Below are 20,105 nucleotides of genomic sequence, written 5' to 3'. Positions count from 1 at the left end.
ATCACATACTTTCACACTTTCAAGTCTTTGCACACGCTGTTCCTTCTGCCTGGAACACCACATTTCCTCCTCTGCCTCTGGTGAATTTCTATTTCTCCTTCAAGCCCCAACCCAAAAGCCACAGACTCCATGGCATCCTCTTGACTCCTCCAGAAGGCAGAACCTTCATGTTTTCCAATGGTCCTTATGAATTAAAGTGGTCTCACACTGCATCCCCTCCATGTAGTAAGAGCCCCTCCAGGTCTAGGAGCAAGACTGCTTGCCATTCCCAGGGCTCACCTGTGTTGAGCCATCAGGTTGGTGGTCTGACGGTTGGGGGAGGGGGCTGTAGCTCAGCCTCATTGGAGCTGGCCTCTGTGGCAAACTGGTTGGTTGAAGTTGGCAGGTTGCCAGAGGAGGCAGCAGACATTCTGTGCCACAAGGTAACAACAGTCCTGGGTCCTAGGCAGGAAGGATGCCTTTGTCACTAGGGGACCTTGACGTGAGGAAGTGAGCCAGGCTTGATTTACACCTCTGGGAGTGGGGCGAAGGTGTGTAAGCTAAGAGTCTGGGGGAGTGACCCCCTGCCCAGGGAGGTGGTGTACTCTCTTCTGCCCTGTGAACACTCCTAATGTTCCCAGTGCTGTCATCAGTGCTGGAATAGAGAAGTCAAACAGACCACATCCCCACCTCCTGAAGCTAATGTTGCAGAGACCGCAGGAGATGGCACTGAAACCAGCAAGGCTGCTCCCATGATCTGTTCCCCGGTGACTCCTGTCCCTAGCCCACCCTCCCTCCTCCCTAGCAGAGTCCCTGCCACCTCAGGGTTCCAAGCTGTCACAGCACCTTCCACAGGTCCCAGTCAACCCCATCATCATTCCCCTGCCTCAGGGCCTCCCCAAGGCCAGAGACATGTCTGATGTCCTGGTCTGCCGAGGACTAGCAACTCGCCTTTTGAGCAATTACCCACGAAGTAGGTCCTGGGTCATTCGGATTTTACAGACTAGGAAATACACTCTGAGCGTGAAGGTACGTGCTCTAGGCTTCTGTGAGTAGCAGCTGGGTGGGAATTTCAGCTCGCTGTGTCTGAGAGCCAAGTTCTGTCTCTAGCCGCCCTGCCTCCTCCCCACGGGTTCCAGGCTCCGGCCTTGGGTTCCTCCCCCCTCCACTCCCACACACACCAGTCACATCCGTCCGGTTCAGAGATCGATGTGTCAATATCCCAAAGCGAGCGTCAACCACGGACCAGAGCGTCCGTCGCTCAGCGTGTGTGAGTTCAGTAGGGACAGCCCCAGGACCCTTCAGAAGTCCCCATTCCGTGACTAGCAGAACCTGAACATTGAGATTCCGTAGTAATGCAGTGTGACTCCAGCTGGGGAGTTCCTCCTCCCCCCGCAGGTGGCGGGCTCAGGGGTCACTCCCCAGCTCCCGCCGCCCCCACCCCCGCCTCGCCCCCGGTGCCTCGGGTGCGCATAAGAGGTGGTGTTAGCGCGCGCCTCAGCCCCTCCCCCAGGCTGGGGGGAGGAGGAGGAGAGGAGGTGGGAGCAGATGGCAGCAATTACCTCTCGGACCCTCCCCCGCCCGTAGCCTGAGGCCGGAAGATAGGCTCCTTGCGCCTTCGCGCGCGGGAGGGGTGGTGGCCTCCGTGGCCTGCAATCCAGCGGGGCTGAGAGCGCAAGCCCAGGCGGAGACTTCCTTCCCCCGGGAACCGGGCTGGGAGATTCCCTTAGGAAAAGCCAAGCCCCCCCATTCCCGCTCCCGCCTCCTCCCCCAGAGTTGTTTCAGGCCCGTGTTCCAACAAGCCCCGCGCCTGTGAGTCTCCAAAGCCCTGAGGATTTTCAGGTTGGGCCAGGGGTCCAGGCTGAGGAGAGGGGAGCTGTACGGTTGTACAGTTTGTGATCTAAACAAGGGCCGGGCGGAGGGGGTGAATGGGGTCAAAAATCCAAGCCTAGGCCTTGGCAGGTGCTTACCCGTTTGAGGAAGGCAGGGGCACCTTTTCTCACAAAGGGCCCAAAGGAGCAAGCCTAGACTGCTCCTGATTTAGCGCTGCTGACTATAGAGAGGGGCCGAGCAAATGGCTAGAGTTGGCCTGTCAGGGGCAGGGCCAAACAACAGAGACAACTAGACCAATCGGGCATCTCTGGCTCTTTCTCTCTTCCTGAATTCCTCTCCCATTCTCCCCGCTGTTGTCCAATCCATTAGCAAATTTCATCCCTTCTGTCTCTAAGATATATCTTGAATTAGCTCCTGACCCCCACCCACCTCCAGTGTCCTAGCCAGAATAATGGTCTTGCACAACTGCAAAGGGTCCTGTCTGCTCTCCTGGCTCCTCCCCAACAGTCAATTCATACAGCTGCTAGGGCCACCTTTTAAAAAAAATCAGAGCATGTCACTCCCTGCTTATCAACCTCCTATGACTTTCCTTCGAAGAAAGCTCCAACTTCTTACCCTGGTCCCTGGCTATGCTGACTTCTCCTCTATCATTTGCCCCTCTGCCCAGATGCTGCCTTTCTGTTCCTTGAACATGATGCGCTTTCCCCCACCTCTGGCCTTGGCCTTGCTGGTCCCTTTGCCTGGTATACTCTGCCTAGATCCTTCCCAGAGATGTCACCTCATCGACGCTGACTACAATACTGAAGCAGCCCCAGACCCATCTGCCTGATCTACTGTTGCTAAACCTTATTTATTTCTTCCACAGGATTAACCACTTTCTGTAATTATATTCTTTATTCACTTGGTGCTGGGTCTGTGGTCTGGTTCACTTATGAGTATGGGGACCTTGTCTTTCTTGTTCTCTGCTAGCACAATGCCTGGCACAAACCTAGGAGGTGCTCAAGATACTCAGTATATTTAAGGAATGAAGGAGTCCCTGGGGAACCAACTGGACACTAGTCCATCTGGTCACCTTAAGGGGGCTACTCCCTGGGAGAGACCAACTGCAAACCCCTGTATTCACCTGTATTCATCCAAATGCCTCATAGAGATGGGCAGGCCTGTGGTTTTCAATAGCAATAGTCTTTGCAGCCAGTGCTTATTAAGCATTTACTATGTTCCAGGCATTATGCTAAGTGCTTTACGTGGCTTAACTAATTTAAGTTACGACAAAGTAGATACTAATATCCTCAGTCTGTGAGCAGAGACTCGCCAGGAAACACAAGTATGTGTGATCATTCAGCAAACGCATGTACATCATAAGCATTGAATTTATTAATTTTTATCTTACACCAGATATAGGGGCGAGTGAGTGACTATATGAGTGAGCCTGGGGCATTTAGTAACTACTGCAGGAAGGTGGAACAGAACAGAAGAGAAGGGTCAACAAAGAGTATGCGTGTGGTAGGGAGGGGGCACAGGGCTAGTTTGCGCAAGAGGTAGGTAGAAGAGGAAGTTTAGGCCACAGCCCATGCTCTTGGTCCCTACAGCACTCAGGGTGCAGCTGTGGTGTGGAGGCAAGGACCTAGGTCCTGGTGTTCTGCCACCCACCAGAGGGGTGATCTTGGGCAACCACTTACCTTCTTGGGGCCACATTAGCAGAATGCTGGCGGAGGCTTACTTAATACCTATCTCCCAGAGCCAGAGCCATCACCAGGATTAAATTACGAAACGCTCATCAGCTGCAGAGGGCTTGCTGGTGAAAGGGATCAGGGAAAAGGTGCAGGATGTCAGCCTGAAAAGCTGGGGCTAGAGCTATGCTTCAGCCCTTTCTGAGTCACAGCCCGCTGTTGTGTGCCCTTCCAGGATGGGCCAGGGTCTACAGCTCGTTGTCTCCTCTGTATTTGACCTGGCACAGAGTTAGTACTCAACGGGTGTTTGTTGAGAGGATACATGTGTTTGAGTGAATGTCTGAGTGAGGGAATGACCAAGAGATGAGTAAGAGAGGGAGGATAAGGACGTGAGTGAAAGATGGACTGAATGAAGCAGAGACTAGAGATACCCTTGGCCTCTGCACCTGTTTCTACATCTATAAAAGACAGTGATAAGACTTGGCCCACCTTTCTCTCTGGGCTCCAACATGGATCAGATGAGATGGGGCAGGTCCCTGGAGGCCACCCCTTGCCATCTATGCAGTGCTGAAGTGACTGATGCTCCCCTCCCCCACATCCCTGTCCCCTGGAATTTATAGATTCCTCATTGTCCTGCACAAAGGCCTTCTAGGGGAGGAGGCGGGGTGGGTGAGGAGACTGGGGAATTAAAAAGTCAGAGGCTGAGTAATAGCTGGCCACACCCGAGGCCTCATAAATCTGCCCTGCTCCCTGTAAGATAGACTTCCTTTGCCCTCGCCCCAGGTAGCTAGCAGGGTTCCTGCAGTGGGCATCAGCTCATCCTCACCCAGGTGGAGGTGTGGAGGTAGGGGTGGCGTGGGAGGCGACATGAAGACAAGCCCCTGAGAGTGGGGGAGGGGTGAATCCTATTGTTTTTCTCCCTTGACATCACAAACTTCTTCCTCTCAGCTCCCTCTGCTCCCTTACATGCCCCTATAATTCTAGTCTGCTGCTGTTGGTTCTGGGCAGAAAAATGATCTTTCTATGGGTATTCTGAGTCCCTTAGTGAGGGGAGCCTGGAGGTCCAGACTCCAAAAAGACAGCCTCCTTCCCCACTCCAGCCTCTGGGGAGAAGGTGGGGGCTGAGAGTAGAATTAGCAGATGGTGCAGTGTTAACAGATGACATAGAAAAAAGAATTACTCAGCTGCTCTGTCTCTCCATCTTCCCCATGGAAGGGGATGGCCTTCAAACCGGAAAGACAATGATATCGATTGGAAGGATTGAGGAGGTGAGAGAGAAGCTACAGGGCATAGGGGACTGCATACCACTGCCAGACAGACCTGGCCTGCAGTCCCGTCTCTGCCACTCACCAGCCGGTTCATTAACCTCTCAGAGTCTCTATTTCCTCATCTATAAAATGGGTCATCATGAAGATAACATGGGTTTTTGTGTTTGTAAAATGGACTTTACAACTTGTGAAGGTGTAAAAATGTAAAAAGTGCTAGCCCCTTGATTGTTTGTAAAATCATTTTAAAAGCTTTTTTTTTTTTCTTTCTTACAACAAAATAGAGTAGAAAACATCATAGGGCATCACAAAGTTTTGTAAAACTTTGCTTTTAGTTATATGTATGCTTACATGTCCTGGGTAGATGTATTTCCTATCGGTTATGGTCAAAAAAAGTTTGAAATATCCCAAGTAAGGGAAATTCCTTAATCTCCAGAAGGGAACTGGAGGATGGATGGAAACTAAAAACATGAAATGCACCAGGTGAAAAATAAATGTAATGGACAGAGGACTATGGACTCCTAGACTGGGGAGACCTGACTCTGAGCAGCTCAGTGTAACTGAGGTTGGTGGTGCTGGGTGGAGGAGCTTGCTTAGGACCTGCCTGACAGCCCTCTCCGTGGGTAATGAAGTCCTCTTTGCTTTGCAGATGCCTTGGGCCTGAATCCTGAATTAAGCCAAGTATGCTGCTCCCTCATCATAGCACTGAGCTAAGCCAAAGATAACAGGCTGGTTAGCGAGAATCTTGAACTCCTGTGCCTGGATCTCTACTCTCGCAAATCCACTAAGAGTGCGGAGCCGCCACAGGTATGATATAGTGGTGGTCAAGACTACCTCTGTCTGAACTTCACCCATGACACTCATCCCCACCCCCTCCCCAGGGGCCATAGTCCGGTGATGGTGAGCTGGTCAGAGGGGACCCTAAATCAATCCCAGACTCCCCTGGCTGGCATTGAGTTATGAGCTGTGGGTTTTGTGATGTAGATCATGGTCGGGGAGGAGGGGGCATGACCTATGGCAGGTCACAAGGGACCCCCAGAAGGGACCAGAGCTTGGGTCAGAGGCCATCTCCTCCATTCTTCACCCCACCCTTCTGGGTCCCATCCCATGTGTAGTCCTTAAGCTGGGTTAGGCCAATTCCCCACTGACTGCTGGCCCCAGCTGTACCTGCCGCCAGGACTAAAAGGTGGGAGTAAGAGGGGGTTTATGCTGGGAAAAGATCCTAGAAGAAAGAGAGAGGATGAGATGACAATATATTTGGTTCCCTAAAGGACACTAGTCTGTGCTCCAAACCAGACTCAAGAGTTTGCTTAAAATAAAATTAAAATAAAATAAAAATTTGCTGAATTCTTTCTCTGTGGATTTGCCACTGTGCTCTCTCCAAACCTCCCCCTTCTCTTCAGGTTGAATTCTACACGTCAACACTCCTTCAAACCCCAGCCCAAAGGATTATTAGATGGCTGGAAATACAGCATGACAGTCAGAGAGCAAAATAGTGAGAGAATCAAGCCAGTGCTCCAGACAAATGTATGTTATCAGGGTTCAGAGAGAGAGAGACAGAGACAGAGACAGAAAGAGAGTGAGTTAGAGGGACAGGAAGATGGAAAGATCCAGACAGTAAGATGAGAAAGATCATATGTTGAAAACATAGAGAAAAGGCAAAGTGAGACAGACAGAAAGGAGATGGACAAACAAAAGGCAGTGGAGAGAGCAAGGTTGAAGAGAAATTGGAGTGGCAAGAAAGGAGCATTCTAGTGAACTCCCGTCAGACACCAGCAGCAAAGAAGTCAAAAGGAGACTGTGTACAAGTCCTTTACTGTTAATCTTTAAGGCACCACGCTGAGACTCTAGAAGGCACTGACTGAAGTGTTCCTGTATCACCCAGGATGTTATCCATTATTTTACACATTAACTAGCAACCTCCACTCCTCCACTACCACAGTCTTCTCTATCAGCAAAGACATGCGCAAGGAGGGTCAAGACCTGGCCTGGGGACCTGGGAAGGGGGAGAGAAAGGACTGTCAAACAGTCCTCCTGAGGACGGAGGTCTGTACAGGGCAACTCGGACTTGGATATAGCTGCAAGTGGCAAGTAAAAGAAACCTCACAAATCTGGGTAACTAACCAGCTTGACTAAAGCTGATCTACAAAAATAACTCCCATGCATTTTGAGCTTTGAGCCAAAAATGGGATCCTCACAACCCACCTTGTGTTCACCTGCCCTGCCAAGACCCCAGTAGGGGGGGTTGCCTCAACGCTGAGGTAGGAATGCTCTTCCAATTCCTACCCAGGGCTGCCACCTGCTGGTTAAGAGTGGCCTTGCAGAAACAGAACTTTGCAGAGGCTAGGGCTGGTCTCTACTGGACCCGAAGTCGTTTCTCTAGGCTTGGAGGCAGATAATTTGAGAAGGAAAATGTGAAACTTCCTTATACTTAGCTAGATGTACTTGGGGCCTGTCATCACAGATTAAAGTCTCCTATTCCTCTCCCGTCATTCCTGAATGATACTGGGGTGCTCTCAGACCAGAGGAGAGACTGTCAGGGAACTCAGATTTCGTGAGTGCCAAAACCGTGCTAGATGCAGGAGACAGAGATGACCAAAATGAGCCAAGAATGAGATTAATGATAACTAACATGAAAATCACAAGAGCCAAAATATGTGTCTGACACAAAGTAGGTTTCAATTAATAGCTACTGAATGAGCGAATGAATGAAGAACAGAGATAGCACTAAGGAGTGATGAACTGTGTACAGGAGAGGTTGGGGAGGAAGAGGAGGAAACACCGAAATCTCTCTGATTCATTTTTCCTTTTGTTATCAAGTAGTAATTATCTTGGTGGGAGATTCAAACGTTATACAAGTTCAAAAAGAAAAATGTGGAGGTCCCCTTTCACCTCACTCTTATTCTCCTTCCTTAAGTTAACCATGGCCAACATTTTAATGAGCACCATTCTTTACAATAGTTCTCAACTTTGGCTCCATATTAGAATCACATGGGGAGATTTAAAAAATCCCCTTGACCAGTTATGCCCCAGACCAATTACCTCAGAATCTCCAGGGTGGATTCCAGGCATTACTATTTTTAAAAAGTCCCTAAGTAATTACACTGTGCTGCCAATGTTGAGAACTACTGTTCCAGTCCTTTCTATGCACTTACATACATGTAAACAGCCAATCACACACACTCCATATATATTTATATTACATTAGGCTTTTTTTCTCCTCAGTTAACAACATGTCTCAGATATTTTCAGAGCAGTCCATATGAATATAATTATTTTTTAATGGAGGCATAATCTGCATGTGCATATTTGTCAAGCCCTTCCTCTATTGATGAATATTTAAGTTCTTTCAAATTAATGAAAACAATGCTGCAAAGTCTATGCTCAATATGCAAGTACTGTTTTGGGAAAGATTTCTAAAAGCAGAATTTCTGGGTTAATGTGGATGTACATTTATTATTTTGATAAATACTGTCAAAATGCTTTCCAAAAATACTTTACTAATTTACATTCCCCAACAGTGTAAGTACTTAATATTATTAATGTTTAATTTTTCCTAAGCTGATGGGTCAAAAGTAATATCTCATTATTATTTTAATTTGCCTTTTCCTGCTTACTTGTGAGACTAAGCATCTTTTTATATATTTTTTGGCCATTTGTATTTCTTCTATGAATTAATTGCCATGTCTTTTGCCCATTTTTCTATTAAATTGTTTTTAATTTAATTAGGATTAGAAGAAATTCTATTTCTCATAATATGACTGGCTGGACTCTGGACTGATCTTTCAGAGTAAAATAGTAAAAGTGCTGCTTGAAATACAAATGCAAATTATTTTAAAAGCATAGATGAGCTGACTAGATATCAAGAATTTATTAGGTTACAATCTAAGGGAAGGCAGAAATTTTCAGACAGGGAAATAGAACAAGGACTCTGCTTTAGTCTGAGGATATTTGTTGAATTAGGCAAACTTGAGCTTCAATTTCTGCAGTCTTTATCTTTGAAAGAATCAGGGTGAAGAATTTAATAGTGGATTTCTTTAAAAAGCTATGACTCCAAAAGGTATGCCCTTAATGTAAGATTGAATCTGAAATAAATCCACCCTACTGTCACCTCCAGGAGATTTTAAGGAAAGCTGCCTCAGATCTCAACTAATGAAAAGGCTCTATACCAGAGCTGTAACCACTAGCTGATCCTTGGGCTGATCTGCAGCCCAAATTTACATTATTTTAGGTGATCCAAAACTCTCCAAGTCAGGAATTTAGTTAAAAGTGGTTCAGGACTGTTATGCCTCTAAGAGCCTGGCAGAAGCAAAGTCACGTTCTCTGGAAGAAGATACCTTCATCCTTAGCTTCAAGGAATTTCCAACAAAAATTTTCAGGGAAAATGAATAGGTCACAGTAAAAGACAAAGAAAACCCCATTAAACACAAAAGGAAAAAAGACTTTCATCAAGATCCAGCCCAAATAATCCAAGATAATCTCCCAATCTACAAATCCTTAATTTAATTTTATCTGTAAAGTCCCTTTTGCCACGTGATGTAACATATTCGCAGGTTCTGGGGATTAGGATATGGACATCTCTGGGAAGCTATATTATTCAGCCTATGATAACAATGTCAGTTTATTTCACAAAGTTTCAAAATACTTAAATGGACATATTTAAAATCAAATTAGGCACAACTGAAGAGAGAATTAGTAAACTGGATGACAGACCCAAAGAAATGAACCAGTGTTGTATTAGTCTACTTGAGCTGCTGTAATAAAATACTACAGACTGGGTGGCTTTACAGACTGGGTGGCTTAAATAACAGAAATTTATTTTCTCACAGTTCTACAGGCTGGAAGTCCAAGATCAAGGTGCCAGCAGGTTTGGTTTCTGGCGAGGACTCCCCTTGGCTTGTACATAGCTGTCTTTTCACCATGTCCTTACATGGTCTTTCCACTGTGTTCACATGGGAAGGAGGTGGGGGAGCACACAAGTACACATTGTGGTATCTCTTCCTGTTCTTAAAAGGACAGCAGTCCTATTGGACTAAGGCCTCACTGTTATGACCTCACTTAATTTTAAGTATCTCCATAAAGGCCTGTTGGCCAAATACAGTCACATTGGGGGTTAAGGTTTCAACATGAATTTTAGGGGACACAATTCAGTCCATAACAGATCTCGTCCTTGTACCATATATAAAAGTAAATTCTGGATGGATTAAAAACTAAAAATTAAAAATAAAACTGCAAGGTTAATAAAGGAAATGAAGATCTTTGTGGTCTTAGAGTGGGAAATCTTCTTAAATAAGACCCAGAAGCATAAAGTATAAGGAGAAATTTTGATGAATTTAACCACATCAAGAGTCAGGATTTCTTTCAATGAAGTTCACCACAGATAAATCTAACAGAAAGTTTATAGTACAGTTGCCACAACTAAATCCATCTGAAAATAAATTTATTATCTAGAATATTAAAAGGAATTCCTGAAAAAAATCAATGAGAAAAAGACAAGAAAATTCAATAGAACTTGGACAAAGGCTAGGAACAGGCGATTCATGGGAGGGTAAACAAGGATGGCTATCAGGTATGTGGAGAGATGCCCCCTTGTTGAGAACCAGAAAAATCCAGTGTAAAATAGCATTATCATTTTGTAGTTCTGTAACATCAGATTGACAAAAATTAGAAGGCAGAATAATACAAGTGTTGACAAGGATGTACAGAGACTTTAACATACTGCTGGTGAATACACTGCAAAACAGAGAGCAATCTGATAGTATCCGGTCACTAACATGAATATATCCTATGATCCAGCAATCTCAGAAATGTACAAGGATGTTCACTGCAGTATTATTTGTTAATGGCAGGAAGTTGGAGACAACCTAGGTGTCCATCACTGGAAGGGCAGATAAGTGAAATGTGATGGATATACACTATGGAGTTCTATGTGGCAGAAAGAAGAGGGAAGAAAGAAAGAGGTAAACAGGTATACCCCACATCTTTTATCAAGACAGCAAAGTTTTTCCAGCAACTTTACCCATCAGACTGCTGCTTGCATTTCATTGGCCAAAATTATGTTCACGGTCACACTTAACTAAAAGGTGACTATAGAGGAGGGGGGTTATAGACAGGGATTGCGTAACTAATCAGTGATGTCTAATAGATAATCTAGTAGATTTCTTCCAAGTACTGCACAGAATTCGTGTGCATTCACCACATTGTACTGTGATGGCTAGATGTACAGCAGCTGTTTGTGACCATGAGGAAAAGTCAAGCCATCTCCCATAGATGGCCCTGACATCATCAAGTTACATCAATACTAACATCTTCTTATCCTGAACTTTTAATCTTGTGTGAAGAATAAAACTTTAATTATTTAAGCCACCTGTATCAGTTAGGGCTCAATTGCAGACAATAGAAAGAAATCAGGCTAGTTTACATATAAAGGGATGGAGAAGCAGGCTCTAGGTCCAGGAACGACTCCCAGCTTTGAGAGGCATATGACCTCTCCTCAGATCAGGAAAACAACAGTCACCACTACAGGAAGCTGATGAATCGGGAAGCTGCTCACCAGAGCCTTACTGCATCTGTCATGATCTGTGGCAGCAAAACGGATGTCCCATGCTATTTAGCTCTGTTCCAAATTTATGTATTGGACAAGAGTAGAACCTAAATCACAGATTCCTACCTCAAGGGAATCTGGCAAGTGTCGTTTTAGTTTTCCAGCTCAGCATTTTGGAAGAAACACTAAAAGGAGTTTTGAATTAATGTGGAACAGTCAGTCCGTGGCAGCCACCACACCACTGAGGTCAGCTTTGGGTTACTTACAACCAAAGGCACTCCTAACTGATACACTGCACAGAAGGCAACAAGGACAGGTTTTGAAAACACAGCACTGAGTGAAAAAAAAGTAATACAATTCTAAGGTGTAAGTTAAAACATATACAAATCAAAACTACTTTTTTCAATGAAGTGTACATTTTCAAGGATACATGAGTGCCAATTGGTAAAGAAATGGAGGAGGGGAATGAGCTGTGGGGATCAGTGATAAAAGAGATAAGCTAAATAAGGTAAAATAAAGCAGGAAAGATCTTGTAAGGTCTGATGCTGGGAGTGGTATAAATAAGAGTAATGTGATTGGCTCAATTTTCTACATCTGCGGTCCAAAACCAATTTATTAAATTTAATGCTAATATTAATTTAAAAAATAATTTAACAATTTACTAAATTAATAATTTAATTCGAATAATTAAATCAATGTATTTTAATATATATACAATTTAAATATTTCGTATTTAATTTGCCACACCAAAACTAACCTATTAAACTTACTATATCATAATTTCTGTACTCCTAATTAGGCAATTATTTATGTTTTAATTTTCTTAGAATCTCAAAAAATAGGTCCAGGTGACCCCTGGACACTCCCACTCATCCCCAACACTCACATACATCAGTCCCAGCTCCTATTTAGTAGGACAGGGTCCGCATTCCCACCCTGTCACACCACTACCACGACCTCACCAAGTCCCCCTCCACCAAAGAGGAAGGGACTTCAGGATTTCTGGGCTGGGTTTGGAAACGTCGTGACTCTTCCATCTTTCAAGAGTCTGTTTCTGGTCTTCCCAGAAGGTGGGCAGTGAGAAAAAGATCTTACCCCAAACGGTCTTACTCCGCGGGGGAGGAGCCACCGTGACTCGGGCCCCGCCCACTCTGGACTGGACCTTGGGGCGCGTCTCTGTCGCCTGGAGAGGAGAGCGCCCGCCCCTCCTGGCCCGCATCCTTACTAACCCGGCTTGATCCAGCTCAGTGACGGGGCTTTTGCAGCAGCTCTTTCCTTAAGTCTAGCCATCTGTCACCTGCGTTGCTTCCTGGGGAGAGAGAGTCCATTTCCAGCGCTCCGGAGACCCGGTGAGTGCACTCTCAGGAGTCTGGGGGATGCTGTGGGCCCCAGCAATGACTGCCTTCCTGGGAGCCTCCAAACCCTAGGTAAGGTCCCATGAGAAACAGAAGACCTCCCTTCTTGAATTTCTCTGGGATCCTCATTTACAGTGAAACACTTCTACCCTTTTGGGGCGACTGCCACTCGACCTCCCTGTCTCCACTTGTCCTCCCTCGAACGTGGATGGGGTGGGACACCCTAGTGAGAAAAGGCTTTCCTCCTGGTTAAGGGTTGGGTGATTTGCAGAAGCCAGGACCCCTCCCTGGGATCCAGGGAGACGCTGCTCCCCTCCATTCTGTGTTATAGATGTCAACTGCCTGAGGAGAGGAGACTCACCTTCTTGCCCGCAGGCTGGAAGAGGAAGGGCTGCCACTGCTGAGGAGACAGTTGGACATGTCTGAGGCACTATTCTGCCCTGTCAATGAGACCCCTGACCCAGGCTGCAAGCTGGGGGCCTTGTACTGGGCCTGTGTCCGCAATGACTCTGCCCAGCTCCAAGCTATACTGGATGATGGGGTCTCCCCAGAGGAAGCCACCCAGGTGGACGGCAATGGGAGGGTGAGCTAACCCAGGTGCTTCCTAGGACAGCTGAGGCAGCTCTGTGTCCCCATCACACCACACTCATCCTGAGAGAGTTTCAGGGTCAGCACCCACTGCCTGAGTCCTCAACAGGAAGGGAATTGGGGAAAGTGGGTCTTCACAGGGGCTGGAACATCTCTGGGACAGAAGTAGGTTTAGAGGGCACAGGAGCCCCAAGGAGCTCATGGGGGAAAGCACGAGGGCTGAGCTGCCCCTCCCCCAGACAGGCCTCATGGTCGCATGCTACCACGGCTTCGGGAGTGTTGTGGCCCTGCTCAGTCGCTGTCCTTTCCTGGATGTGAACCAGCAGGACAAAGAAGGGGACACAGCCCTCATGCTGGCTGCCCAAGCAGGTATGAAGTTGCTGACCCCACCCTCTACCAATCCTCCCTATCTCTAGACTGGGACACACCCCACACTCTTTGCATGATGTTTCCACCCCAGACTCTGATGTGTTGGGTGGAGGGTGGATTTGGGGCTTCATCACTCCTTTCTTGGGGAGCCAAGATCTACCTTTGGTGCTCTGCAGGCCATGCACCTCTGGTGAGTCTCCTCCTCAACTACTATGCAGGCCTGGACCTTGAGCGCCGGGACCAGCGGGGGCTAACAGCGCTGATGAAGGCAGCTATGCGGGACCGCTCTGAATGTGTGGCTGCCCTTCTCATGGCAGGTGCATGGGGCATGGCCTCCACTTTCTCCCCCAACAGACACTAAGTCAGCTGTCATAGTCGCAGAGAGGAGAGAGATGGAAATGGAGGATCAGTCTAGGTTGATTCTTTGGAGGAGGGGAGTGTGCTTGGCTTCCCACTATCAACAAAGTCCAGCTATTGATAACTCTATTTACATTACTTATGGTGATCCCAGAAAAGAACGTTTGGGAGGATAACCTAGACCAGCTGGAGAATCTTAAGTGAAAAGGTTGGTATCTGGAAGCAGACTCTGGAGTTCTCATCCCGGCTCTGCCACTAGCTGAGTGACTCTGGGCAGATGGCTTTCCCTTCTGGGCCTCACCAGTATAATGAGGGTGTTGGCCTTCTCTGGGGTGATTTCCATCTCTGACAATCCAGGGATCCAGGATCACAATGATGTGTAGTTGAGACATGTGACTATGTGCAGTTGTCCTGGGACGAAGTCCACACTGTTTGTGGTGTCACAGGCTCTCATTGTTCCCTGAGGTGGGGCTGTCCTCTGTTGGTCACTTTGCAGGAACCCCAGACTCCACCTTTTCCCTTCCCCATCCATCAGATTAGTTTTGGGGTGAGACGGGAGGGAGTTCTGCACCCCTATCTTTGCCTCAGAGTGACTGCTCCTCTCCCTTCCCCAGGATTAGAGGGGTGTGGAAATGAAGAGAAGGACCAGGAGTGGGAATCACTGGGCCCCCTCCCCTTATCCACCTGCCCCAGAGGGTACAGCTTGGGCCTCCCCCTTCTTGAAGAACCTGCATACCACCCCTCTGGTTAGTTCCTTGGTTCAGGGGGTCCCTATTCTGCTCTAGGTTTGGAAATGCCTCATAGGTGTCTCTGAAGTCTTTTTCCCTCTTTATGCTTCAGTTTTCTTCACCCGTCTCAAACAGGAGGTTGGGATCTGGGGCTGGTCCTGTCCCTGGGTTGTAGCCACTGAGGGCTCCCAGATCCTAGCTGCAACGGGATGGAACTCTGGTTTTGAATTTAATCCAAATTAAGTTCTGCTGCTAAAGAATTTGCCCTCCTGCAAATCACCAATCCTTGTCCCCCCCACTCACCCCGCCCCACATCACTCCTGTGCCCCTCCCAGGTGCTGACCTGACAGCAGTGGATCCTGTTCGGGGCAAGACAGCCCTGGAGTGGGCAGTGCTGACTGACAGCTTCGTCACTGTGCAAAGGATCCGGCAGCTGCAGCGGCGGCCCCAAGTGGAGCAGCTCAGCCAGCATTACCAACCGGAGTGGCCAGCTTTGCCTGGACTCGTGGCCCAGGCCCAGGCCCAAGCTGCCCCATCTCTCCTAGAGAGACTACAGACTACCTTGAGCCTCCCTTTCACCCAATCTCCTCAAGAGGGGGGTGTCCTGGACCACCTTGTGACCATCACGACCAGCCTGGCCAGTCCCTTTCTTACCACCGCCTGCCACACTCTGTGCCCTGACTGCCCACCTGCACTGGGCACCCGAAGCAAGTCTGTGCCAGAGCTGCTAGGCACTGCTCCTCCCCCTCCCCCAGTACCTCAGCCCCCCCAGGTAGTGCCTGGCCCCCGGGTCCTCATCCCTTACCAGAGTCCTCAAGGTGTGTTGAGCATGTGCCCTCAGTGGCTACAGCCCAGTTTCAGGCCCCAAGTCCCCAAGATCCTTCTCTCCAAGGCACCCTCATCTCCCAGCCAGAGCAAGCCAGAGCCCAGGCCTGTAGGCCATCGCAGGCTGACCCTTCCTCTCTGGCAATACCAGGAGCTTAGGATGCAGAGGAGAAGGCAGGAAGAGGAGGCCAGGTGGGCACAGAGCCAGGGGAAGATGGGCTAGGCCAGCCTAGGAGCAGGGAATCAGGCCCCTCCCATAGGCTCCTTTGCCCTGTAGAGCCCCTTTTGCCTTCCCATCCTCCTGTAAACCTATGTACAAGGTTATTCAAACAGAATTGTTTGCAACAGTGAAAGAGTGAAAACAACCTAAGTGCCCACCAATAGGACACTGGCTAAATTGATTATGGGTATAACTACTGTATGCCCAATCCTTGTATTCTATATAGTGGTAAAACAGGAGTAAAACAGGTTCTTTATGTTCTGATATGAAATTATCTTCAAAATGTATTCATTGAAAATAACCAAGAGGTGGAACAGTGTGTATGGCATACTACTATTTGTCAAGGTAAAATGTGCACAAAGCTAAACTTAACAAATACAAGTATAGAGTGAGTACCAAGATTCATTTAACTACTTAATGAGTGAACCAGCAGGATGGATCAAAGGAAGACATAAAAATCGTTATTGACAGTCAGTGGAAAAAAGAATGCTGGAATAAGATTGCAAAGTTGATACAAAAAGTTAATTCCTGTCTGACAATAAAACCATAACTATTTTTTTCTACCAGACAAAAATAATTTGCTATTTATCCATCTTCTACAGGTTAATCTCTTAACTTTGCAGAATCTGGGCCCCAATCAATAGTAAACAGTGTCAAACAAAGTGACTTCCCCAAGATGACCCATAGGTGGGGTTATTAGCCAATGATCTAAAATATCTCTGAAAGGGCACTTTGTGATTTTTTTGTGTGCCTTATTTACAAGTTTTGGATATTTTTTCTTAATGCATTTGTTGCATAAGTACATTTGCTTCTATATTTGTAATAATAAAAGCTACTACTTACTATATATATTAATATATATTATATATTAATATATATAATATATATTAAGACATTTAACACTCCCAATAATCTTACGAAGAATTTATCTTTGAGAACACGGGGCACAGAGAGGATAAGGAATTGCCCAGGGTCACATAGCTAGAAACTGGCAGAGGTCAAGATTGAGAGCCAGCCATCTAGTTGTGGAGGCCAGACTCTTAACACTAACGTCTGCTGCTTCTCTGGAACCTCCCTGGAAAGAATCATGGCGGTTTTCTCTGCCAGAAGACTGAACAGCTGACCAGAGATCGAAGGGAGACTTTTCATTGACTGTCTTTTTGAAATTTTTGACTTTTTAAAGAAATAAACTTTATTTTTAGAAAAATTATGAAGATAGAGCAGAGAGTTCCCTTATACCCCATACCCAGTTTCCTCTATTATTAGCATGAGTATAGTACATTTGTTATAATCAATGAACCAGTATTAATACATTATTATTAATAAAGTCCACGCTATTCAGATTTCCTTAGTTTTTACTTAATTCCCTTTTTCTGCCTAGAATTCCATCCAGGATAGTACATTACATTTAGTCTCCATGTCTCTGTAGATTCCTCTTGACTGTGACAGTTTCTCAGACCTTTCTTGTCTCTGATGACTCTGACAGTTTTGGGGAGTGCTGGTCAGGTATTTTGTAGAATGTTCCTCAATTGGGATTTGTCTGATTTTTTCTTGTGATTAGACCGGGATTATGGATTTTCAGGAGGAAGACAACAGAGGTGATATGCTATTCTCATCATATCATATCAAGGGGACATACTATAAACATGACTTATCAAGGTCGAGTTGCCCTGACTGATCACCTGGCTGAGGTTGTGTTCGTCAGGTTACTCCACCATAAAGTTACTCTTTCCTCCCGCCTTTCTATACTGTACTCTTTGGAAGGAAGTCATTGTATGAAGCCCACACTAAAGGAGTAGGGAGTTATGCTCCATCTCCATGGGGGTGGACTATCTACATAAATTATTTGGAATTCTTCTTCACAGGATGTTTTGACTTTTGAATCATGTATTACCAAATTTTGAAAAATTAAAAATAAACCTGTTCGTTGATTAGAGGAACACACACACACACACACACACACACACACACACACACACACACACACATTGAGGTGAAAACAACTATTAGGATTAGATTGTGGTTTCTCCCAGAGGGTTCTGAAGGGAACCATCGTGGACTGGAATGGGTTCAAGGCTAACTTTGCCATTTCCCACCTGTGCGATCCCGAATAAGGCACATAAATTTCTCTTGCCTCCATTCTCATCTGTTCAACGGGGGGAAACAGGGTTATTGGGATGATCCGTTAGATAACATGGGTAAAAAGGCTTTGTATATGTAAAGTGCTACCAAGAGTTGTGCTATGAAAGGGTCCTGGAGAACTGAGTTTGATTGAGCCACTTCAGGGCCTCCAGAGTGGAGCCAGAATTCTTACCCCCACATCTACTGCTGAAATTGAAGCACATAAAGCCAGCACTGGCATTGGGCATAGGTGACAGGGAAAGAACTACATTTACAGGCTTGAAACAGCTTGGTGGTTACACTTTTTGGCCTAAAAGTTGGCCTGTGACCTTGGGCAAGTTATTTAACCTTTCTGACTGAATCTCAAGACTCGCATGTCTAGAATGGAGATAATAATAACATCACCACAGGGCTGTTGTGAGAATTAAATGAGATAATGCAGCACTTTTCACTATGCCTGGCCTGATCAATGCCATCATTATTCTATTCAATCCCCACAACCTTCCTATTTTATAGTTGAGGAAACTGAGGCAATAAAGGTTAAGCAACAGCTGGTAAGTGGCTAAGTGGCACTTGGAGTTTAAGTCTGTGGGACTCTGAAGCCAGTGTCTTTTCCACAGCAGCACATGGCCTCTGCCCATAGCCTGGGTTCCCTGTTTCTCTGAGACTCTCCCTCCCACTTCCAACCAGCTTGAATTTTACAAGGAAACAGGGGTGACTGCAGAATCTTCAGGGCCAGAGAACTAGCCCTCTGTGGTTTTCTCCCTCCTGGCTGACATGGGGTGGACTTTGGTCAAGAGGCTGACCAGGCAGTAATGCCTGGGCCCCAGGTCGGACAATGTGTATAGAGGCTCCCAGCAAAGGGAGCCTCTCCATCTTGGAGAACACCCACCCCTCCATCCCTGGCCATCTCCAGGGCAGCTACAGTCCCAGGCCTGCAGTCCTCCAATTCCTGCTCTGAGGCCACACCATCTCTCTCTAATCCTCTAACAGCTCTGACAGCCTTGCAGGCTACCAGAGAAGAAAGAGGCCTATGTGGGCTGCTCTGCCTGTGCCACCCAAAGTGAGCCTTTCTCTCCACTAACATCCGGGCTTCTCCCTGCCCCAGCCCAGCTCTTGAGGCTTCTCAACTGAGTTCCCATCAGCAGAGCCAAAGGAACCCAGGATAAGGCCCCTGGCTGTTCGGAATACAGGCCACAGCGAAGCTGCCCTGCAGACTTGGGTTTGAATCCTGATCTTGCCTCTTATCATCTCTGCCACCAGGGACCTCTCCCAGCCTCAGTCTCCTCATTTGTAACATCAAATGGCAATAATATATAATCGCTACTTCCAGGGTGGTCGTGTTCCTAAACATTGAGAAGTATGTGAGGCAGTGAGTGCCGCCTGGCTCAGCGCCCAGTAAACAGCAGTTTTCGTTCCTGTGCTGAGTGGCAGGGTGAGGAAATGCCAAGGGGACAGCTCTGTGGAGGAGGCCAGCGGATGTGTCTTTGGAGCCTCATGGCCTCCCCTGTGATTCTAGGATACTATACTGGCGGCTCTTAAACAAAAACACACATTTATCCCATTTAGCCTTCTCAGACCAGTTCCTGCATGGCTCTGCACTCCCAACTCCAGGCTCACCCCCCATTCCTGCAGCACCGATGGCCGGACACCCTGCTCCCTATGTGTACATGTGTCCACTCCACACCTTGAGGACCTCCTATAGAAGGGCCAGCAGAGTTGGCTATCCTGATACATACTAGAATGTCAGCCAGGCATGTGAGAACTCTTGGGGAACCCTCTCCTCACTTCTATGTGGGCAGAAACCATTTCTATCTCCCTAACTCCTGGCTCAGTGCCCAGCCTGTACAGGTTCAATAAATGTGTATAGAAAAGAACTGAATTCAGGCTCCATCAGTGTCCGGGCTGCTTAGAGGGGCCTTTATCATCTCTTTCCTCCTCTCAGGGGCTGATCTGGTTCCAAGAGTGGCAGTGACCCCAGTAATTCCAGAGCATGCTCCAGGAAACTCCAGTTGGGTCAAGAGAAGGCAAGGGGACACATATATGTGGGGAGAACAGAAGGACAGATGGAAACTCATAGGTTCCCCAATGGGGGCATCTAGAAAGGATTCCCTACTCTCCAGCAGTCATACATTCCAAATGGTTGAAAACATCCATGCATCTTTCACCACACCAACCACCAGGACAGCCTCACCCCTCCCCACAGTTTCCCCTCCATCCCCCTGGCCCATCCCTCGCTCCAGTCAGATCT

The 20,105-nt window shown here is 47.1% G+C and overlaps 1 protein-coding gene across 1 annotated transcript; it reads left to right on the top strand.

Moving 5' to 3' along the window:
- The first annotated feature begins 12,977 nt into the window (after positions 1-12,977).
- Positions 12,978-15,770, top strand: ANKRD33 (ankyrin repeat domain 33). The gene is made up of 5 exons (XM_015588132.1): positions 12,978-13,229; positions 13,478-13,603; positions 13,780-13,920; positions 15,024-15,419; positions 15,602-15,770. The coding sequence occupies exons 2-5, from the start codon at positions 13,483-13,485 to the stop codon at positions 15,670-15,672; spliced, it is 729 nt and encodes a 242-aa protein (XP_015443618.1). The 5' UTR covers positions 12,978-13,229; positions 13,478-13,482; the 3' UTR covers positions 15,673-15,770.
- Positions 15,771-20,105: the final 4,335 nt, after the last annotated feature.

Source organism: Pteropus alecto, unplaced genomic scaffold (genome assembly GCF_000325575.1).
Source record: "Pteropus alecto unplaced genomic scaffold, ASM32557v1 scaffold220, whole genome shotgun sequence".
Taxonomy (NCBI): Eukaryota; Metazoa; Chordata; class Mammalia; order Chiroptera; family Pteropodidae; genus Pteropus; species Pteropus alecto.
Note: the sequence above shows the minus strand (reverse complement) of the source record. Positions and strands in the feature narration are given on the sequence as shown.